Here is a 24,927-nt window from a genome sequence, read left to right on the forward strand (position 1 = left end):
TTAGTTTTTGTCCTTATTCCAGGAGCTCAGTGCAATAGTTCTGGAACTCATTTTTTAATTGTATCACAGTGCCATGCTGAGCAATGATTAACTGCAGATGCTCCCTTCAGAATGGAAAACTATGGTAGACATCTGCAGATAATGAGGATAAAGTGAGAGAAAACCCAGACTGGGGTTAAAGTGCCAGGAATTACTCGTGAATGTAGCTGGAAGACTGAGCATGCCGCCTTATCCAAATCAACCAATGAACTTCAGTGACTGTATATGGACCTGAACTCAGGTTTCATTAGAACTAATCCAACATGTTAATTATAGTCTGAATTCTTTTAAAACAGAGTTCCCCAACCCTTCTGGGGTAGAAGAGGGGATGGTTCTGCGTGAGTGGCAAGTGCATGTGCGCAGCCCCATTTGCATGAGCAGCGGGCACACGTACCTGTGGCTCATATAAATGCTGCACACGCACATGTGCTCACTGCTTATATTGTGTAGTGGGTTCTGGAACGCAGGTAAAGATGCCAGGCAGAGGAGTACAGCATGCAGCTCTTTATTGGTGGTATAAACTGTACTGAGAAATCAGGGTTACCTGTGCCCCTTATATACCTGGCCAGGTACGCATTCAACCAATCATTTCAAACCTCAGATTTCCCGCCGAAAGCTGATCTCTGTCACAGCAGTTTCGGTACAGTGCCACCTGGTGGTATCGGCTGTGCAACTATTGCAACTGTTCTCATTTAACCCAGTACATAACAGCTTATGCAAGAGGGGATGCATGTATGTGCTTTCCCGCCGCTGCCATGGCCCAGTTCCAAACAGCTCATTGCCCAGTAGCAGGCCACAGCCTGTGGGTTAGGGATCCTGTTCCAAAATGATATTAATCTGTTTCAATGTTTGTGATCAATGAATTATAGATTGTGCTTATTTACTATTGCAGAGAATATGCACCTTTTTGAAAATCCTGAACACAGATTAGGCTCACTTATTCTTCACATTAGGCCAGGGGTGTCAAACTCGCCACATCACGTGACGTGTCGCGACATATCACAACTTTTTCCCCCTTGCTGGAGCTGGAGTGGACGCGGCTTCCGCATGATGCATCCGGCCCACAGGCTGGCAGTTTGACACCCCTGCATTAGGCGAAAATGCCACTTTTAACATTTTCTCTCTTTTGTTTATATACTAGGATTTTCCCCCCTCCCAGTTACAATGGTTTAAAATACATTCAATATTAGGTTTTAAAACAGGTATTTACTGTTCAAAGGTTCACCAAAGAAGACCTTGTTTGAAAACTCAACAAAAACAAAACTTCAAGCTACCCAAACACCGCCCCCCCCTACTCTTTGCAATTCTTTGTGCCCTATTTCTTATTTTGGAGCTATCATTATTGAGAAGATTGACTCCTGAAATATCCCAATCAACTTTTGTCACAATCCCAAAGTGACGAAAGTAGAAAGTGTGCATGCCTCACCCTTAGGCAGGCATCTTCCCCTTGTTGTCCCACCAGCAGGTAGAGAAGCTCATCTTTTTCCAGTTGGAAGTTAGCAGAGATAAAAATCCCATGAGACCGTTTGTTGTGGTTCTTGGCTCCTTTCCCTCCAGCGGCTCCGTAGGCTGAAATCCTGGAGAAAAGTAACAGCAACTAGGAAGAAACTCTACGGCTCAAAATGAGGCTCCAAGGTGACTGCAACCACGAACTCTTCACAGCCACAATCCTATCTTCAAATAGCACTCAGGTGATGTCCAGCTCAACTGTCTTGTCCCGCTAGGACAAGCCCGTTTTACTTGTGCCAGCAGAGAGGGCCTACTTAGGATCCCATTGGTCAAAGAACTCCAACAAGTGGGATCCAGAAGAAGAGCCTCCTCTGCTGCAGCATCCACCCTTTCGAACAATATTATCCTCTGAGGTAAGATCTGCCCCCACCCTTCCACAGGAACCTGAAGACGCGGCCCTGCCAGTTGGCCTTGGGACCAGATGGGGGAGTTCCACACTGGAGGTGACGGCTAGACCTTCCCGGTGGTGAGATTCAGCCCATTCGCACCAGTTCGGCAGAAGCAGTAGCTAATTTTTTGTTGCCCAGGCCCAGAATGGACTTCCAGAAGTGGCATCCACACAGAGAACCGGTTGTTCACATATTTGAATCCCACCACTGGACCTTCCCCTCCTTGTTCTCTGCTCTCCATCCATCCATTTATCTTTTTTTAAATCATATTGACATATTCTCATTGTGCTTCTTTGTCACTGTTTACTTTATTGTTCTATTATTTTGCACGCCTTTTCATTTTTCTACCTTTTATAATCTTAATTAAGCTGCCTAGAGTAGATCCAAGGTAATAGGCAGCAAATAAATTTAACAAAATAATAAACAAACAAACAAGCAAGCAAACAAATATCCAGCCCATCTTTAATGTGATTGATGGATTATACGCCCTTAAGGTTATTGACCCTTAGCAACTGCAAGGATTTTCTCCATGAGGATCTTTTCCTAACCTGCGGTTTCAGGTTCCCAACACTTCATTCTTCACCGGTCTAATTCCCCCCCCCCCGCTAGTTGGCTTCTTCTTCTTCTCTTTCCTTCCACATTCTTCATTATATAACTACCATTAAAATCTCTCATCCCTGCATTAAAGATTTTATGCATTTTAAAAAAATCACAGTTAGAAAATATAAAATCTTTAATGTAGGAATAACAGTACTGCCCTACCTTAATGAAAGCATTGCATGGCTATTGTACTGAAATAAAGAGGGTGAGGGTGGGAATTATTATAATTCATTAAATTTGTTTGCTGCCCATCTTGCCTTTATTCCAGATATATCTGGACTATACCTCTCAGCACATTTTGGACCGCTGCTCACATTGATCGGGACTCATGGGAGGTGCCATTAGATTTCTTGGCTTAAAAGTTACTACATAAACAGTCAGTAGTCCTCGACTTACGACCATAATTGAACACAAAATTTCTGTTCTTGAGACATTTGTTAAGTGAGCTTTGTCGCATTTTGTGACTTTTCTCGCCTCAGTTGTTAAGTGAAACTCTGCAGTTGTTAAGTTAGTAGCCCGGTTGTTAAGTGAATCTGGCTTCCCCATTGACTTTGCCTGTCAGAAGGTCGCAAAAGGTGATCGCATGACCTTGGCAAACTGCAACCGTCATAAAAATGAACCAGTTGCCAAGCATCTGAATTTTGATCACCTGACCATGGGGATGCTGCAAAGGTCACAACTATGAAAAGCAATCTTAAGTCACTTTTTCAGTGTCGCTGTAACTTTGAATGGTCACTAAATGAACTGTTGTAAGTCGAGGACTACCTGACTAGCAATAGCAATAGCACTTAGACTTATATACTGCTTCTCAGTGCTTTACAGCCTTGTCTAAGCAGTTTACAGAGTCAGCATATTGCCCCCAACAATCTGGGTCCTCATTTTACCGACCTCAGAAGGATGGAAGGCTGAGTCAACCCTGAGCTGGTGAGATTCGAACTGCTGAACTGCTGGCAGCCAGGAGTCAGCAGAAGTAGCCTGCAGTGCTGCCTTCTAACCACTGCGCCACCATGGCTCTTACGCATTCTTATTTCCTCACCTCATCACACTGATACTCACGTATATCGGTTTGATGCTGGCACTTTCCAGATTTGTACCCCTCGTAGATGTCCCTCTTTTTCCACAGTCACTGACACATTGGTGTTGTGATAAGCACTATCACACTGTGCTTGAGTTGGTCCTCGAAACCCACTAGCCCCACAGGTTGTAAACCACCAGAGATTGACAGGTGTTTCCCCTATTATTAGAAAAAAAACATTCAGAGCTGTGACTAGCATGTCAACTTCACTTTCTTTCCCAGACCATATTCACACAACTTGTTCATAATAAAAAGAAAAAGCATCATTGCCTGGCCAGCTCCACTTTTTGATTTCTCACTAGTTTGTTTGTTAAATTTATTGTCCCATCTTATAATAGGGTAGTTCTGGGTGGCGTACAATGTTAAAACTGTTGAAAACATGTGTGTAATATGTATACAAATACTGGGAAAAAAACTTTTATAGTAAAAAAAATCATTCCCAGACAATATAGCAACAGCCACATTTCCTACTAATTCCTTTCCCCTCTGGGGAATGTTTTATTAATAATTTTGCATTTTTAGTACTATCTCAGGGACACAATTGTGGACATCTTCATGCATTACTGTAGCTTTCACTGTAAAAATGCCTTTCCAGTAAACCACATGTGCAAATCTACTTTCTCCTGCCCAAAAGTTTTCACCAGCTGTCAGATCACAAGATATAACATTTCAATGGATTTAATGGCTCTGTCACTTCTGGCAATGAAGCAGCACTGAACACTGTGGGGCACTTTGGATCAGAATTGCTTCATTTTTTTGCTCCATTAAAGCTCTCTTTTATTTTGGACTCCTTTTCCAATGAAATTTTAGCCAGAATGGCTACCTTAAGAGGGCATTGGATTGAACAAGCCTGAATATCGTGTAAGATTCTGAATTTGCTGATATGCAGATGGGTTAAAAAACAAAAAAAAATTAGAGCAAATGCATGCTTTGGATCTTCAGGTCTTCATAGTTTGATTCCAACTTAAACCAAATTAGAAAAAATATCAGCAAAAATGAATTTGTGGTAGCAGCTTTGTTTAGCAGATCAAGTAAAAAAATTGGAAAGTGGTGGAATCCTAATAAAATTCCATCAATTTCACCAGAATAAATAAACAAATAAATAAAATATTGCATACGTTGCCTTTTTTTAAACCAAAAACCCAAACCCTTGAACTGGAGCTACTTTGAGAAGGATATGTATTTCAGTAGCCTCCTCATTGGTAGGATACATCTGTAAGCTGGATTTAAGTTCACATCACTTCTTTTTAACAAAATTAAGTCATCTACAGTATATAAAAATGTAAGCAATAAACATTGATTCAAACATGACAGTTCAGTTCATATAAATCAATAATTTTGGAAAAGAAAACAACAGAGAGTTATTGGAGTTCTGATCCAGACTGAAACTCAAGCAGGAGGCAATGAATGCTTAACTTTTTTGCCTTGTATTATGGTCCCAATTCAGGGACCACAGTCAGATCCTGAAAATTGTGTGCTATTCACATTTATATATAAAAACATCATAACGTTATTGCCCCAGGACAAAAAGTCATAAATTCTAAGGGTGAATGAGCATTACAGTAGGCATATTCTTTACAATTCTACCCACATATTATCCACAAGACTATTTATGCCAAGGAAATCAGGAAATACGGCTGAAAATGAGAAAATATTAATTTTAAGAATTATCCTATTCTTTCTGTCCAGAAGGATCAAAATAATTCCTGTAACTTTCTATAACTGCAATGTTGTTAAAAAGCTGCTTTATTTCCGATGCCTAGATTTAGTATTATGTCAGTCATTATGCAGGATTTAGCATTATGAGAATAATAAGTTTGCTATGAGAAGAAATCTTAGCGATAAATTAGTTATAAATGAGGTCTTCTGGTTTTACGTAGTAGCGACCAGTTGCAAGCTTGGGGATTCTCCACACCCCCATGGCTAATTTTGCCCTGCCTGGGGACCCTAAATGGGTCTAAGTTGCCCCAGAGAGACGACACAGAAAGAAGGGTGCTCCAGCGATTCTGGAACAGCGGCAGCCATTCCGTTTGACTTGGGGAAAGCCTTCTAACCCGACAGGAGAAAGGCTGGCTGTATTGCATCAACCAGTCCAAGCTACTAGCAACTGAAGTCCAAAAGCACTAACCAGCACAACTGTGAATAGCGTGCTTGAAACTGGGTGAGGAATTCGATCTTCTCTTTTGTATTCTACATTTAATTTCCTGGAAAAGATCCCCAAGAAGCAAAATACTTCCAAAAGAGAAGGAGGGGGATTTCCGCCCCACCCTTATACTAACGGAAGCGGCGAATTAATCTTTTTATGGAGGTTCAAAAATATATGGAAGTGAAATAAATATAAAACCTGAAATTTAAAAGTTAAATCTGGATAAATCTAAAATTATTGAATGGTTAAGACTCATTTCAAAGATAATTGTTTATTTTGGAAATTGAAAAACAAATAGTTGCTGACACCTAGTGGTGGATGAAGACTATGACAGCTATGACTTTAATATAAGACTTGGCAAAACCTGAGAAAAGCTCATCTGTGTTTGTGATCTTCAAAGTTTTAACAACATAGAACAGCTGTGACAAAAAAAAGACAATAACCTGGGCTGTAGACAAAGAGAGAATTACAAATTTCAGAAAAAAAATCTTTTTTGAACTATTAGGATTACAAATATTTATTTAATTGGGACTCTAAAACTATTTTCAGAGAAAAGAAAGAAAGAGAAAAACTCAAATTCTTGGCCATCATGGATCAGAGACATGTAGAAAGAACATATCAAGAAAACATAAATACTTCACAGGAGGAGACATACGGTATACTGCAACTAATTCAGATAATAATGACTTTAAACCACAGAGAAATCCAAAATAACTTTGAAAATATAAATCAATCTATTTCTAAGTTAACTCTACAAAAAAATCCCAGAAAACAACAACAGAGAAGGAGCAGATAAAACAGATAAATGGATATAGAATTGAGAATAGAGACTTAAAGATGGAACTTAAGGAAACATGATTTAATCCTAGTGGGGAAAAAATTCACAAGAATTGGGAAAAAAACTTATCCCTTAAGTCTACAAAATAAATCTGAGGACAAGAAAACAGATTGGATAAAATGGGCTGTAAAGATGTTAGGAACATTGGAGAGAAAGGAAATGATAAGAGAAGTGGAGAGAAAGAAAAATAAAAAGATTTTCAACAAACATAGAAAGGCAGAAGCCCGGTACAAAGACACTTCACTTGATTAACTTTTAAAATCTACAGCAACATTTACAAACATACGGAAAAACTTTTTAATTCAGCAAAATACATTGATTAAGGAAGATACTGGGCAAAGGAAAAAGACTAAACTAGAAACCTTGAAAACAGATGATGGGACTTACCAGAGAGAATACTTAAAAAAGAAACATTTGTTTGAATATGGTTAAAGAAATAGAAAAGTTTTGGAATATATATGTCATTCTAAGAGGGATGAATTCCCTAAATAATATAGTATGCTTTTCCCCCTTTTTTTTGTTCTCTTTCTTGATATGGGTAATATAAAAAGGTTGAAATGACTTAGATAAATGTTTTAGATACTTAAATGTGATTGAATTTAAGAAAATTATACTGGATAAAAATTGTTTTGAATAAGAGTTAAAGGACTAGATGACTAGATGTATTAAATGGAATGTTTAAAGATTAAACATATTTTTAATTATGGTTAAAAAGAATAAGAAATTTAGGAAATAAACATTTATTAGCTTAGGAGGGATATGTATTTTAAGTAGTATGTTATTTTTTATGTTTCTTTACTCTTGCTCTCCTTTCTTTCTTTCTTTTCATTGTTTTATCTATTCCTTAAGAAATGTGAAAGTGTGAGATGGTTCATATGGAAAAATAGAGTTTAATTTTTGAGAAAATCCTAACTAGTAAGAATACCTAGAATTTGGTGGGAGAAACAAATTAAAATAAGGACTGTAACAGGATCTATGATAAGGCAGCCAGAATGACTGGATAGAAAAGAAATATTATATTGATGTGATTATTATTTTTAAGAATATTTGGAAAAAAATATATATTTAATTGTTATCTATCAAAACAATAAGAATTGTATTAACTCAATGTTTGCAAAAGAGGATATTTTGGGGAAAAAGGAAATCAACTAAAACCATTATGTGGATTATAGATTATAGAAAACAATTGTTAATGATTGTTTTACAAATGTAACCCAGACAACACACTGTTCACCAATTATTGTGATTTATGTTTTTTAAAAAATCAATAAAATATATTACCAAAAAAAAAGTTATAAATGAATGCTACAAATGGATACACAGTAAACAGTTACCTAAAAGAAGGGGTTCTTCCAAAGGATTAAAAAGACGCTCATCCAGTCTATCAATTGTCGTTGAGTAGTGCTGTTCTCCATCAGGGTGGTTTTGTGTTCTTCCTGCCAGAATTTGCAAATGAGTGAAATGAAAAGACAAAAGAAAAAAAGAAGGTTTGGATTCGGGGGAAAAAAATCAGATACAGATTTATTTATTTTTTGCCTAAAATAAAGAAATCCTATTTGCAAAACTTCAGAAATGAACATTAAAAAAAAAGGTAATTCTCTTGTACGAGCGGAACTAAGAAACCTGCTAAAATGACATAGAAAAGTCATTTGTCATCTCTTTCCATCCATCTCTACAGCTGTCCAAATTCTGAAAGTAAATTGATGAATATGGAACACAGGCCATTTTGCATTGCCTCCTGGGTTTACGGGCCCCTTTTAGATTGCAATGCTGATTTTTTTTTCTCTCTTCCTAAACTTTCTGCAAGCCCACAGCAATTTTCTGCATTTGGCTTGGCAAAATGGTGATTTTATTCTCTCTAAAATATTGAGATGGTTCGTATATAATAGCAAGAATTGTTACTGAGCTGAAAAAAATGCTTCCTATACCCAAGGACAATGTTGTCATTTGGTGACCTAATTTTGCCAGTAAATAACCATCTTCTACATAGAAAGCAAGTATTCTACCAGTAGCAACGACCAGTAGTAACAGAGTCTGGAACAGTTGTAATGGCATCTATGGTGATGGGAATAAAATGAATTCATTCAGCAATGTAGCAGAAAGCACTGAAAACTACCACATTATGTTTTCCCCGGAAAACATTAATACAGAAGCCTTAATAGATCAAGTAGCATAGATGGTGGCCAATCTGACGTAGGATGCAATACTAAAAGAAGCTGACTTGGTAACCTTAAATTCAGAGGTGCAAGCCTTAAGTTGCATGCATGTTTTGGGCAATTACCAACTTGAACGCATGATAACAATAATGAAAACAAAATGCACAAAGAGATTGTTGAGTGCAGTTTTACTGTTAATGATAACGTCCCACTTTTCAGCCTTGATCATTGGTTAAAAACATAAGCTTTTTTAAAAAGTATTTTTCTCTGTGTGTTTGGGGTGGGGAAAAAGAATTAGCTACAGAGATAGATGGGGTATCATCTACTGTCAGCTAAATTCTACTTATGGTGGTAACTCGGGACGAAAACCCCTGATACAATATACTTACAACACTTGTTTCTCCCAGTTTATTGGGTATAATCGATTGCAGGATTATAATGACAGATAACATAGCACAACCCTTTAGCCCCTGCAACATAATCTCATGTTAATTATCTGAAATTTTGTACTATATAAAAGCATTTTTGTTCTTGACAGATGCTGAACTCTGTCAGAGATAATTAACTTTCCCCTCCCTTCACCTTACCAGAGAAAGTTATAAACAAATTCTCCAGTGAGGCCCAGGTATCATCCTGGAACAAGGATACTGGAAACAATTGTCAGCAGATGATTTTTTTCCCCATGCTCACTTCTAGATTAAAAGGTGGCATGAAGGCACAGTGGTTAAGATGCTGGGCTACAGGCCTCAAGCCAGTAGTTCAGGCTTGAGGCCTGAGCACCATGTCCTCACCCCAGCTCCTGCCAACCTGCAAATGCAAGTAGATAAATAGGTATCACTTTGGTGGGAAGGTAACAGCGCTCCATGACATCATGGTGGCCATATGACCGAGGAAACATCTTCAGACTGCACTGGCTCAATGGCTTTGAAATGGAGATGAGCATCATCCCCTATAGTCGGACTAGCGGAGTAAAATCCACAGGGATTCTTTTATATATTTTTTCTAGTTTAAAAGCAAAATGAAGATCGATAGGAAGGATTGTGGGAAATGCCTCTACAATTGTCTCTTTTTGCATGTCCAAAAAGGTCCAGTACAAGTACAGACTAGGAGGCAGTGGACTGCAGAGGCAGGATGTCTCATGCAGTGTTGTTCAGTTTGTGAACACACAGCGGATGACAATGGAACTGACTTGTGCTGGAAAATACTTTTGTCACGGCTGTAACAAAACTGAAATTAATGTAAAATAAACTATAGAGATTAAAGGAAAACCAAATAGTGGTACTTATAACTGAGCACAAAAGAGTTATTGGACTCCTTGGCCTTCAGCTAATTTTTTTAGACACCAAAAAACATGAAATATTTCCAGCTCATCTGCTGACACCCAGAGATACACAATCAACCTAGTCACTGTTGTAGGATGTAAATCACTTTTTGGACTATTGCCATGGTTTGTATGCTTGATTTAGTCTTTAGTCTCAATGAACTGTCCTCAGGCTGCATGTATAAAGAACTTTTCCTCTTTTTCTGAACAAAATTCAAATTTTAAGGGCTCTCTCACTATCTCTGTCATAAAGAAGATAAGCATATTCCTAGACTCATTGATAATTGTTTAGTCATGTGAATTCTCATATTTCTGGGATTCTATATTAAGTTTATAGCAATAGCAATAGCACATATATAACGCTCCATAGTGTTCAAGAAGGTTGAGTCGACTTTGAGCTGGTCAGGATATCAATGTATGATGTTAATGTCTTCCATCACATCTAATTTGTATCAAAGGATGACAGTTCTGTCTGCAATTTTTAAGATCCTAGACTCTTTTGAATTTGAAGGCCAATTTGAATATGTCTGGCTTCTACAGAGTAATTATTCCACACACACACAGCAAGGCATAGCTTTTTTCATTTTTTTTTAGTTTGAACAGCAACAGAGAATTTGATAAAACTAATTTGATAATGCACTGGAGACAAATTCCTTGTGTGTCCAACCACACTTGGTCAATAAAGAATTCTATTCTATTCTATTCTATTCTATTCTATTCTATTCTATTCTATTCTATTCTATTCTGTTCTGTTCTGTTCTGTTCTGTTCTGTTCTGTTCTGTTCTATTCTATTCTATTCTATTCTATTCTATTCTATTCTATTCTATTCTATTCTATTCTATTCTATTCTATTCTATTCTATTCCCACATTTCTTTTCACATTTTACCTCCCTAACCTCTATATACCCAAGTTCCCACCTACTCTTCATCATTTTTACTTTTAATTTACTGTTACTATTCAACAATTATATTAAACCCAAATGAATGAAATCTAAATGTTAAGTGCTGCTGCATTCCACTGTATTAACATAGCATCTTACGGATTAGATCAAAGGATGGTCTCCAGCTCTGCTTGTGACCTTACCTGATTAAATTTCAAAGTTTCTGAAGGTGGGCTAAATCACATTTCCCCTTCATACAACCTATAGATTCAAGCAAGGTAAAATTCCACCATCAAGCTGAGAACTATCTGTGTCAAAATACGGATACTGCTGAAAAGAGATAAGGATGCTTCTCTCCAAACTTGTTTCAGGTCATACGGATGGCTAGTCTCAGAGAAGAAAACATTGGTGGTAACCTGTGCAGTGGCTGTCTAGGGCACATCATGGCTGACCTGATGTTAACAGAATAGCAGAAGAAATTAGGCCTAACTGTAGCAGCTACTTACCTCTCATGCACAACTCCTACAGAGGAGATTTTCAGCAGCAAAGCTTATAAAACAAAGAGTTAGTAATATAGAAGTATTATAAGCTAAAGTGGCAAGCAGCAACTAGTGCATTTTCTAATCAACAGATTCTAGGCCCAGAATGTTGATCAGGAAACTACTCTAAGCAGTAGAAAAAGCATCCAATATCAAGGAAGAAGAGGGCCAGCTAATCAAAACTGCATTTTCACAAGCCGTAGCAGTGAAACATCATTCAACTCCTCAGCCCCTCCTTTTGATTCATACAGACCACAAAACATTTTCTGTAATGAAAGGAGATGGATTGAATAGCTGGAACGCATGAGGAAATGAATATTTCCATCTTAGAAAAAAGAAAATTAAGCTTTCTTCCGGCTCTGCTTCCTCTTCCTCCCACTTCTCTCCTGCAAATCTTCAGACTTAAGTCTCTTTGCCTGATTAATTAATTGGAACTGTCAGGAATCTCCAAAGTCTCCCTTGGCAAAGAAGGAAGTAATTTTATTACTGAAAGCTGCTGGGTTTCTCCAAAATATAATTGAATTAGAAGAGATGAACAAATGGCCTTCTTCTCTGAAGGAAAACAATACAGCTTATAGAAATTCAGGGAGCATCAATGAACCTGAATGTTTTTTAAAATATCATCTTATTGACATATTCTAGTATTTTTAAAATAAACATGCTGTCTTAGTTGTACAACAGCCTTTTCTAATCAAATGTATGCCAATTGGGTATAGTGAGATATTATGTCCTGCTCAAGGAAAACCCAATTGAAAGTTGAAAGGAGGACTAGAGCTGGAAGGGCATATCTGACATTAAGAAAGGAAAATATTTGTAGCTCAGGGTTGAAATGAAGGGTCCTTGTTGCTCTCTGAACTTGGTTGTTTTATTGCAGATGTTTCATTACCCAAATTATGTAACATCACCAATGTTCACAGATGATGTTACCTGGTTTGGGTAATGAAACATCTGCAAGCAAACAACCAAGCTCAGAGACCAACAAGGACCTCTCACATTTGATATTGGTTCTCTGTTTAGAATTAAAAGAAAGATTTAACCTAGATAAGAAGAACCATGTTTTTGAGTATACAAAAACAGAGTTTAAAATTGCACTGTGTGCCATTGATGAACATGTTATTGCTAGGATTTATAAACTGAATTTGGAAAATGAATATATTAAATATTATATGATCTAATGGGCAAAGAATTTTGGTGATAATATAATGATTGAGGAATAGGAGAGGAGAAGAGAGGAGAAGAGAAGAGAAGAGAAGAGAAGAGAAGAGAAGAGAAGAGAAGAGAAGAGAAGAGAAGAGAAGAGAAGAGAAGAGAAGAGAAGAGAAGAGAGCTGGAAGGGACCTTGAAGGTCTTCAGCTGCCTGCTCAAGCAGGAGAATCTATACCATTGCAGACAAGTGACTGTCTACTCTCTCCTTAAAAATCTCCAGTGATGGAGCACCCATGATTTCTAAAGGCAAGCTGTTCCACTGATTAATTGTCCTCACTGTTAGGAAGTTTTTCCATAATTCCAGGTTGCTTCTCTCTTTGGTCAATTTCCATCCATTGTTTCTTGCCCTGCCCTCTGGAGCTTTGGAGAATAGTTTGATGCCCTCTTCTTTGTGGCAGCCCCTCGAATACTGGAATACTGCTATCATGTTGCCCCTGTTTATTCTTTTCTTTAGACTAGCCAAACCCAAGTCCTGCAGCCGTTCTTCATATGTTTTGGTCTCCAGGACTTTGATCATTTTAGTTGCTCTTCTCTGAACTTTTTCCAAAGTCTCAACATCTTTTTTGAAGTATGGTGACCAAAATTGGTTGCAGTATTCCAGGTGTGGTCTTACTAGGATTTTGTAAAGTGGTACTAATACTTCGCGTGATCTTGATTCTATGCCTCTGTTTATACAACCCAGAATTTTATTAGCTTTTTTGGCTGCTGCTGCTGCACACTGCTGGCTTATAGTCAAGTGATCATCCACTAGGACTCAAAGGCCCCTCTCACAGTTACTGTTTTTGAGCCAGGAAAAACAGGTGGACTAATGGATTAAAATTTACATTGAATAATAATTTGAAAGAGGTTTTTTCTATAAGATGACACATTGTTGGTATTTAACATCTGAGAAATTGTCAAAAATGTATATAGGAATTTCAAATGTATATTGGAAATGCAACTTCTAAGAGAGTACTTTTTATCATCTCTGGTGTATTTGCTTTATTGTGGCAATTATCTTAAAAGATGTTTCATATATGTTAGATTTAGAAAAGGCTTATGGGGAAAAAGTTCTATGCAGAAGTAATAATTGCTTACTTTTATACCCTCAGTACATAGTACTTCCTTAATTAGAAATAACTCACCATTAGAGAAGCAATCCAGACCAAAGGTGATGTTGTCCACAGCAATATCAGCTTGTGAATTCCAACCCCAATTAGCGAGGAGCTCCAGATGAAAGCTTTTTTAACAAAACATATTGAGAGAGCACAAGAAGAGATATTTAAAAAATTAACCTACAGAATAGAAGTCAATGAATAAATATGAAAACGAACAATTTCAAAAAATGCATAAGGATGATAACTAAAATGGAAGCTGTAAACCAACAATAATATTTGGAAAAAAATAAGGGTGCTCCTTACTTTAGTGCATTTCATAGTTCCATAAAAACAAATATATCAAGTTTTCAAAATAAACCTGCCAAAATTGCCTGTGACACAACAGAACCAATTAAGAGTTGTGTGGCATTTTAAGGACTAAAACCTTAAAATGTATTTTAAGATTGTAAGCCACCCAGAGTTGTCCTGTGGTAAGATGGGCAGCCAATAAATTTTACAGATAAAATAAATAAATAAAAACAATTATTATGAAAGCTGATGGTAATCTGTGTGGATTGCCTGTTTTAGGATTCCCAGCTAGTATTCCCTTAAATATTAAACATGATTGTGCCCAATCGGGAGAGGTATTTAGCTGCTGTGGCTATAAAGCCAAGTTTTCCATATAGAAAGCAGCCTTCCTTTTCATTTATTTGTGCTATGAAAGATGGGCCCCAAGCCTGTTATCCCAGCTGTCCAAGTTAAATAACAATTACGTGACTTCTGGGTTTTAATTAACATGGACTCGGAGGTGATCTGGACTATGTCACATAAGGGGTCAAATTCCCCAAACCCTCTCTTCCTAGATAGGATGATTGCAGTATGCATCTTGGGGAAACAAAAAAGGTCTACACTAAAGCAGAAAGACAAGAGATGAGACTCAGAAAGAGGGAATTTCTAGATGACTATTAGAACAGAAGAAGCATCTGTTTTCAGAGTTTTATTCTGTATGGGAAGAGAAAAGTTTGCAATTTAGCACGGGGTTAAAATACTTTAATTTGCTTTGCTTGAGTGCTGCTAACTAACTCAATGTTTTATCTGTGCATGAAGACAATAATTGGCTTTGAAAATTCATCTTTTTGAAACTCTTAAATCTAAATTGGAGCATCAACCGTTTTACAAAGCCAATGATAGCAGTTTAAGTCTGTCTTGTGATCTGTAAAAATGTATTTATTTTTTATATATTCTATTCAGTCCCTTTTTTTTTGAGTAACCTTCTATGAGAACAATTTTGAAATCTCTACTCTTCTATATTATGGGCTCAGCCCTGCTGCTACAATGTGGTGGAGCTAAAGTGCACACCTCAAACTCCAATACTGTAATTGCATGCAGCTTCAGTGAGATTATTGTTTTCAAATTGTAATGTTTAATAGAAGCAGAAATGAGAAATGTAGCATATAAATGGCTAGAAAGTGAACATTATATAACAAGAGCCTTGGTGGAGCAGTGGGCTAATGCCTCCTTAAGTAACACCAGCTGCCTGCAATTAGTGTAGGTTCGCATCCCACCAGGCTCAACGTTGACTCAGCCTTCCATCCTTCCGAGGTAGGTAAAATGAGGAACCAGATTGTTGGGGGCAATTAAGCTGACTTTGTAATAATGCCGCTTGGGGTGTGTGTGAAAGCCCTAACAAGCAGGCGTATACATAGAATGAAGGCTACTGCTAAGCTTGTAAGCCGCCCTGAGTCTTCGGAGAAGGGCGGGATATAAATGGAATTAAAATAAATAAAAAATAAAATATCCTAAATAGATTTAAATCAGATTACCTTAATTTTTTTTTTAATCCTGGACCCCTCCACAACATTTTGGAGCACAATTCCCAGTATACCTCTCAAAGGCCAAGTAGGCCTTCTTTTTTTCCTTTTCTTTTTTTTTAAAGATAATACAAAGTGATAGAAGAGAAGAAGAAAAGAGAAAGAAAAGCAATACAAAGTGCAAGAAAGAAAAGAAAAAAAGAGAAGAGACTGAAGAAAAAAAAAGAATATTTCAAGAAGCAACTCCCGATCTTCCTTGGGAAGATTAATTTGTACAAATTAATAACCTATGTGGTTCACTTCTCATAACAGGGTCTCCCTTATCCATTCACACATCCAAAAATCATCCTCATTTCTGTCCAATGTCAGCAAAAAGTTCATAAAAGATTTCTAGAATTCTACAAAAGTGTTTCTTATTTTATTGCTGCTCATATAAATCAACATTACATTCCTTTTTTGGGGTGGGTGGGTGGGAGGAACTACTAACAATCTTTATCTTTAATTCATAAAGTTGCTATTGGAGGACTGAATCCCCATTCACACTTCATTTCTCGCATCTCAAATATTTCTTTAAGGTTTTAGAAAATCTCTTTTGTAAATCCAAAATAAATCTTGCTCAAGCCCTTTTGCATCTTTTGATTTATCATTTGCATTTCCACTCTGTCATCTCTATCTTATAATTCTTCATTTTTTTATTTTCCAATATTTCCCATTAATTAATCTGCCGTTGTCATCATCGTCAGCCATTCAGTTGTGTCTGACCCTCAGCCACTCAATGGATCAGCACTTTCCAAGCCCCTCTGTCTCGTACTGCCTCCTTCATATCTGCCATGGTCATCTCAGTGTCATCCTTCATAGTATCCTGCCAGTAGGTGCTAGGACAGCCCCTTCTCCTTTTTCTGCTGATCACTCCTCGCATGATTGACTTTTTGAGTAAATCAGCTCTTATCACATGACTCAGCCTCTGTTGGCTTCAAGTGATATTTTTTGTTGAGGTTCGGTCTAGGACTTCTTCGTTCATTATTTTTGCAGTCCACGGGATGTGTAATATTTGCCTCCAGCACCACAATTCAAAGGCATCTACTCTTCTCCTATCTGCCTTTGTCAGAGTTCAGGTTTCATAGCCATAAGTAGCAGTTGGAAAAATTATTGCATTAACTAATCTGCATTTGGTTGTGAGGCTGATGTCTTTACTCTTCCAGATGTTATTCATGTCAGACATTGCAGTTCTTCCAAGTGTTATATGTCTTCTGATCTCAGGGCTGCAGCCACGACTTTGGTTGATTTTAGAGCCTGAGAAGATGAATTCCCTTATTGTTTCAATGGTCTCATTGTTTCTCTATGCTCTGGCCTGTGTGTTTCCCTGGAATTGACATTATCTTTGTTTTCTTGATGTTAAAGTGCAGTCCAAATTTTTCGCTTTCATCTTTGACTCTCAGGATTAGACACGCCAGATCCTCCTTGCTTTCAGCGAGCAATGTAGTATCATCTGCAAATAGAAGCTTGTTGATATTTCTACCACCAATTTTAACCCCAATGGTAGATTCCTCCATCTGTGTATTTCTCATAACTATTTCTGTGTGCATGTTGAATAGTGTAGGTTACAGGATGCAGCCTTGTCAAGTGCCTTTTCCAATTCTGAACCATTTTGTGTCTCCATATTCTGTTCTTAACAGTGGCCGCCTGATCAGAGTACAATGACTGGATGAGTTGGATGTGGTGTGGTGATAGTCCCAATTCTTTCAAGCAGTTCCAGAGTTTGTTATGGTAAATGTAGTTGAAGGCTTTGTGTAGTCAATGAAGTACACGTAGACGTCTTTTTGATATTCTTTTGCTTTATCCATTAGCCAGTATAGATTGGCAATATGATCATGTGTTCCTCTTCCTTTACAAAATCCTGCTTGTACATTAGATGGTCCTCTGTTGGCAGTTGGTTATTTATCACATTGTTCATTTATTATTTTCTTCAAAAAATACATTTACAGGTGCAGAAATTATTGCTGTCAAATTAGTTATAAGTTTATCTCCCAATTCTTCAAGAATGCTTTGAAATGTCTCCAGTGTCATATCTTTACTTGTCATTTTTCTTGCCTGAAATTTTGCTGCATCATCTGTATATTTACAGGTATGAAGTCTGGGGGGGTTGTGTTTTTTATTTTCAGTCAATAATCTCTTTCCTGATAGGTTAAACAATTTGTGTTCCAATGGAAATGCTGGCTTCTTTACATAATTTTTTAAACATCTTAACAAATGTCCCAATATTCCAAGTTTATCCAGTCCTTTAATGTGTTTAAAACTTTCTTAAATTAAATTCTTATTTAACTTTTGGCCACTTGTTTTATATATTTTACATTCTTTAAACTGCTAGTTAACTTTTCTTTTATTTGGAGATGGAATTTTACTTATCAGATAGCTTTTCAAACTTGTTTGGAAGATCTCTTTTAGCTGCAAAGTAATTGTAAATTACTGGAGGAACGTTGTCCATAGGGTCGCGATGGGTCGGACACGACTTCGCAGCTAACAACAACAACAATTGTAAATTCAAGGATTATTAGAAAATGAGGTGGTCAAACCCACTGTCCTTAAAGGCTCTGCCATGGTTGAAAGCATGATTGTTCCCTCATTTCCCAGTGCCCAGACCTACAAGACAACTCCTATACTGTGGCTACCTTGTGTGGAGTAACTGTCCAGACCACAAGTGGGTAACCTCTCATCTTCTCCTTATCTGAAGGTGTTCCACTGGTCTGAGCTTTTTGTCACATGTCTTTTGGAGACATCTTCTAGTTCACCATTTTTCTTATCTGGAAGACCAAGTGAGGCTTTTGAACATGAATAAGTTATGTAGCTTTATATTATGGGCTCCAAAAAGGAGATAAATATAGTGCTACATGAACAGTGGGAGATAACATTCTTTGCAGAAGATATATTACTCTTTTCTTCCTCACTGAACAAGTGAACAATGACAATATTTTGCTTCTAGAACAACATTATATATCCAATCAGTATAAGCAGTAAAAACACAGAGTAGGTCTTGTTGCTATGGAAATGTTTTCCTTCACTACTTATATCAATTTTAGAATAGGACACTAATTATTAAAATAGGGTTGTACCTGCCACTGTAGAGTTGCATTTTGTTGGCTACATAATGTCACGGCATTCTTTCTCACACATGCAACCCATGATCTCCAGTTAGTTACAATAATGGTAATACAAACTCTTTTTAAAAGAAACTGAATAAGCATGAAGAACAGTTGATTTCAACCATCATAGAAAATATACCCAAAGTGTTTGGTGTGTGTATATTTGTACATTGTATTCATCATTAGCAGAATTCAGGACTTCTTCAAATGTCCAGAGTTTGGACTGGAATAGAGAAGAATTCCAGTAACTTTAAAAGGTTATTTTCAATTTGAGGAGGAGTTTTATAAGTCTTGTAGCCTATTTAATGAAGGCAATGACAAGGCCCTTCCATGCTGCTACCTAGAAAGCTACATAGATCTGTCTATTAAAATCTCTAAGAGCCAAGTTCAACTTGAAAGAAGGTTAGTCTTACTCAATAATCAATCCTTAACAATTGGTTGGCAGCTACATCTTTCACTTTGGTTTTCTTCTCAGTCACATCTCCCAGTTCCTAGCCTGGCATTCATGTAAACAAGTAAAAAAAACTGCTGGACCTTCCTCCACCCCACTTCTTCTCAATAACAGCTAGTATTCTCTTCAGAAAGGGGATCTTGTCATGCTGCCAGACTGTGGGATCAGAGAGATGAAAAATGCTAGATCCCTGAATGTAAACTTCTCTCTGTCAGGTTTATCTGCAACTCCTCTTTTCTTCTTTGTTGTTCCTTATGCTTGAAACTCCATCCTAAAGCCGTTGCATTTCATTTTTAGTTCTCTCTCTCTCTCTCCATCTCTTCAATCCTTGCTAAATCTGAGATTTCCACATTACTACGTTCTCCATTCACCAAACTTTCAGAAGCAGTTAAAGACAATCTATGTTCGTCTTCACTTCTGCTAACTTGAAATATTAATGAACAAAAATCACCGTGCTGAAGTTTTGCGGTAAAAGATGCCTCATCGCAACTGCAGACAAAAAACAAGACAGAAAGTAACTCTTTTTCCCCAGCAGCCTGATACCTTGCAGACAGGTTCTTCCAGTGCTAAAAAGAACTAATTTTCACCTTTGCTTGCTTTGTCTGGGCTATTGGTGTGTGCACTGTATTGTATGTATTAAGTTAGCATTTCTCCTAGGGCTTGAATTCAGCAACTGGGAGAAGATGTGAGGCAAGAATTCCTTTCTGTGGGGAAATTTAGCACCTGCCCCATTTATTAACTCCACAAATCACAACAGTTTAAAACCTCAGCACAACTAAGTGAGAAATAAATTGTTCACGTTGTAGGACTCAGAAGTCTTTCAAATTTGGAGCTGTATCCTTGTGATAATGTCCTAAGAACATGTATTAAACGCAGTGGTGGGATTCAGCCAGTTCGCACCAGTTCGGCAGAACCGGTAGCTAATTTTTTTGTTGCACAGGCCCAGAACGGACTTCCAGAAGTGGCATCCACACAAAGAACCAGTTGTTCACATATTTGAATGCCACCACTTAATCACTTAATCACATATACATATTCTTATTCAATTTCCATCTCCATCCCGTATTATGTCAAGTTTTACATGGTAACATTCTTAAAGCAAAATGTGTTTCTTTGGAAAAGTGTCTTGCACATTGATGGTACAATGTAGGGCAGGGGTTTTCAAAGTTTGAAGCAATTTGACCCTATAAAATGAATCTATGTGCCTTCCCCATTAATAAAATTAAAGATTACGTTAGGGGTAAGAGTGAGCAAGGAATAAACATACATTTACTTTTGATAATTTAAATTTAATCTATATATCAAATAAAATTAAAATAGGAGTTTACATGATAAAATAAAACCTATTAGTTGGAAATGAGCAAAAACAGCATAATTTGAAACCATAACTTTATTGGAAGAATGCCCTTGCTTCCTTTTTTTAAAATCACTAAAATCAGGATTTCATTTTGAAGAGAGCCACTCTTTCACAAAATCAAGAGGGGGTGGGGCATGGAGAGTTAGAAAATGAAAGAGTGTTTAATTAATTGGACTCTGTGAGGTCCTTGGTGTTCCCTGAGCTTGGTAGTTTTCTTGCAGATGTTTCATTACCAAACTAGTTAACATCATCAGTGCACTCTCAAACCTCCAAGCTCAGAGGGCACCAAGGACTCGATAGTTCAACCCTGAGCTACAAATATGCTCTCCTATTGCCAATTAGACTCTTTTAATTGTTCCTAAGGGATGCAGTGGCTCAGTGGGTTAGGACGCTGAGCTTGTCGATCAGAAGGTCGGCAGTTTGGCTGGTCGAATCCTGAGTGCTGCGTAACAGAGTGAGCGCCTGTTACTCATCCCAGCTTCTGCCAACCTAGCAGTTTGAAAGCACGTAAAAATGCAAGTAAAAAAATAGGGATCACTACGGTGGGAAGGTAACAGCGTTCTGTGCGCCTTTGGCATCTAGTCATGCCGGCCACATGACCACAGAGAAGTCCTCGGACAAGCGCTGGCTCTTCGGCTTTGAAACGGAGATGAGCACTGGCCCCTAGAGTCGGAAACGACTAGCACGCATGTGTGGGGGAACCTTTACCTTTACCTTTAATTGTTCCTAAAATTCTGCAGGTTGCAAAATGCTGTTAGGCCTATGTTGCTTTTGGTGCTCTCTCTGCTACCGTACAGTAGGTGCTCTAAAAGTCAGAACCCATCTTCTCTTTCCCTTCTAGCTTGGCCCTTGTAAGTCTCACCTTCCTTCCCACTTGCAATTTCCTCCTCTGTCCTTCTTCCCAGTCCTTCCTCCTTTCTCCTCCTCTCAGCAGAGTAAGGGGTAGAACTTTGCATATAGGCTTGTGATGATTTCTCTTTTGTAAGATAAATATAGTGTTTAGAAAAAAAACAAAAAACAAAGAACAGCTAGGCTTCATGTAGGGCTATGCAACAGCATAGTTTTGTGACAAACTAGTAAGCTTGCTTGGAGGACTTGGGGGGAAGGCACTGTCTAGGAATCCTCCATCTATTGTCTCAACCTTAAAAGTCACAGGTAATGATAGGTAATGGTGAATATTCCTGGTGTTATAATTACCTGTTCTGAAGGAGTGGCATTTCCAAAGTTATGAGGAACCAATGATCTCTCCAGCTCCCTGACTTTTCCCATATCAGTAGTGCCGCACTGCCATTGGCTGCTCCTTCATCTTCTTGTACAATGAATGAAATGGTGCCATTATAGCTGCCAAAAACATATGCTGAGAATTGGACCTAAAGTGAAGGTAAAGCGGTGAGACAGAGAAAAACTGTATATTAGGTCCTTTGTAAGTACCATATTAGAGGACTATAACTTTGGTTCATAGATATAAAAGTTTTATATCATAGGAGAGGTCCTATTATGAGCTTCATAAAAATAGTATCACACAAGTTCCTGGGAATGAATCACATGAAGATGAGAAATATAAAAAGAAATATCGACTCGAGCGTTTGTATATTCATTAGCCAGATGCTTCTCTGCCTTTATGATTTTTATCACATATAAACTGGAACAAAATTTTCTGGTCTTACAAAAGATAAACCTAGCCAGAAAAGATATCCATTGTTGCACTTGTAGGGAGGAAGCAATGAATAAGTTGATATGTGTAGAGGAAGCTGTGTGATCTTAGTTTACGCTTTGTTTCCTCTAATGTGGGCAAAAATCAAAAGCCCTTGAAAAAAAAAGTGCTATTTATTAGCCAGGTCAATACATGTAATTTTTGATCCAGAGTGAAGGCAACATTGTCACCATCAGGTATCAGAGAACTTCATGAAAAAGTGTTAACGTAGAATTTATTACAATATAATAAATTAATTAAATTTATATGCCACCCATGTCACTGTCGGGTACCTTGGGGCAGAAGCTGAACAAAGGTTAACCCATTTTATTATGGCTTTAACTTCCATGGATTAAAATCCACTCCATCAGATGAGATGCATGAAACATTATAGGTGATCAATGCAACAATTGTTATAATTCTACACGGATGGAAAAGAGAAAAAAATGTCTGCCTTTCAATCTTCGTGTATACATATTCCTCAATTTACAACCATTTATTTAATCACCATTCAAAATTACAACTTGTGATCACCATTGGAAACTCCCCACCCAAGTGATCAAACTTTGGGTGCTTGACAACCGGGATGGTTTTGTGATGCTTGCAGCATTCCGAGGTTCTGGGATGGTCATCTGCAACCAGAGCTTCAGACAAGTAACAGTCAATGGGGGAAGTTCGATTCACTGAATGATCGCGTGATTCACTTAACAACTGTAATGATTTGCTTAACAACCATGGCCAAAAAGGACACAAAAGGGGCACAACTCACTTAACAACTGCCTTGTTAAACAGAAATTTTAGCTTCAATTGTGGTCATAAGCCGAGGACTACCTGTATTCACTTTCTCTTCTCTGGACAGGGGAAATGTGGAAACTAGCTGAACTATCAGGATATGAATTGCTGCCGAATCTAATATTAAAAAAATCCCTGTAACACACAAAATTGTCAGATCCTTACATCGGTGCATAAGTGGATTGCCATTTTCTTTCCCTTTTTGAATTTTCCAGATGGCCAATCTTAATGCAGACTATCGTGTTTCCCCAAAAATAAGCCCAGGTCTTATATTTTTTGGGGGGACCCCTTCCACCGGTCCCCTTCATGGCTCTTCCCATACAGCCACAGGAGAGTTATACCAGGGCTGGCGGCAGGGATGCTCCAAAGACCTCGCTGCCTGTTCTGAACCAGCCCTCTTCTATCAAACCCCTATTCAAAAGAAGAGACTGGAGAGCGTCCAAGGCTAAAAGGCTTCTGCCAAGATTTAATTACGCAGTTAACAAAAACACTAGAGCTTGTCTTCTCAAGCGGAAAAGTTGCTTTCAGCAACCAGCCCCTCCCCAAACACTCCTTTTATAGAGAGCTCAGGGCGTGGTCTCCCTGTGCCTCCTCCCGAGGAGTCCCATAGCCTTTCTTTGTTTGTTCCTGCTCGACTGCCTCCTGCGTCGGGCGTCCTTGAACAGGGCCAGCTGTGGGTCATCATCCTCCGCACTCTCGGGCTCACGCAGCTGAGAAGAGGTCCCCGGCTGAGGACTCTGCAAAGCCTCCAAACCATCATCAGCCGGTTCGTCTCCCTCCTCCCCCTCATCTGAGTCCTCCGATACATCGGACCCGGCTGTCGGACCCACAGGCTGGCCCTGAGTCACAACACTGCCATGACTCCAGCTGCCAACTCTCCCATGGCTGTGGCAGAGCCATGAAGGGGGCCGGTGGCCCAAACTGCCAGCCCAGGGACAATGCAAAGAGCCTACCACCGGCCTCCAAAGCTACCTCCATTGAAACCATACAATACAGGTGACGAACAGGGAGCAGGCAGAGTGATACAGCGCCACAGGACCCAAGTGGCAGGTGGTGGAGGAGGAAGTGGCAGGTGATATAAGGGGTGGGGCAAGGCAGGGCCATCAGGGACTGAAAAAAGCCCCTCTAGTGGCAGATGCAGTTGTTGCGCAGCAACAGCCGAGGCCTTTTGCCATCACTCCCCCTGGCTCTGAAATGGTGGAATGGGACTGGGTAAGGTGACTGAGCTTTCCCCACCCATCCTCTGTAGCAGGGCTTTTAAACCTTGTCACCTATTGTACCACTTTTAGGATATGGCAACATCCTAGTACCACCAGTCGCCTCGCAAGGTGTCAAAAACTTGATGACCCCCCCCAAAAAGGAAAAAAGTGATGAAGTATAGGTAGTCCTCGACTTACAACAGTTTGCTTAGTGACTGTTTGAAGTTACAATGGCACTGGAAAAAGTGCCCCCCAAGCCACAGCCGAGCAAGACACCTGCCTGTCCCCCCTGTGGCGCTCTTCCTCCTGTCCAAGGTTTTCATTGTTGTGAGCATTTCTGTTGAGGATTGGCAGTGGGGGTGGGGTGGGGGGTGTATGGTTTTTATTCCCCCTGTCTGCTGGGTGGTTGCAGCAGGTTTTTGTCACTTCACATGACCCTGGGACACTGTGACCGTCATAAATATGAATCAGTTGCCAACATCTGAATGTAAATCACAAGACCCTAGAGATGCTGCAACATTCCAGCTGATCGGTGCTTCTTCTAGGCTCAGAAGCACCAGGATCGGCATTGAGCTCCAGCTGGAGCCTGGTGCTGATCCTGGCGCTTCCGCTGAGCCCTGACAGCCCTGCAGCTCCAGCCGTCTATCTCTCAGGCTTGTGCGGTGCTGCCACCGGTTCAGCTCATTCCCCTCCCCTGCTACTACTTTT

At 38.8% G+C, this 24,927-nt stretch overlaps 1 protein-coding gene across 1 annotated transcript in view; it reads right to left on the minus strand.

Moving 5' to 3' along the window:
• The window catches only part of LTK (leukocyte receptor tyrosine kinase), a gene marked incomplete at both ends in the record, with an annotated part of 140,107 nt that overhangs the window by 41,499 nt on the left and 73,681 nt on the right, over positions 1–24,927 (minus strand). The window contains 5 exons of the mRNA XM_083365850.1: positions 1,466–1,616; positions 3,594–3,771; positions 7,931–8,032; positions 13,825–13,919; positions 21,733–21,905. Coding sequence (XP_083221976.1) covers positions 1,466–1,616; positions 3,594–3,771; positions 7,931–8,032; positions 13,825–13,919; positions 21,733–21,905 — 699 coding nt within the window. The remainder of the gene's footprint in view (positions 1–1,465; positions 1,617–3,593; positions 3,772–7,930; positions 8,033–13,824; positions 13,920–21,732; positions 21,906–24,927) is intronic.

The sequence above is a fragment of the Vipera ursinii genome, assembly GCF_947247035.1.
Source record: "Vipera ursinii genome assembly, chromosome: 1".
Classification (NCBI taxonomy): Eukaryota; Metazoa; Chordata; class Lepidosauria; order Squamata; family Viperidae; genus Vipera; species Vipera ursinii.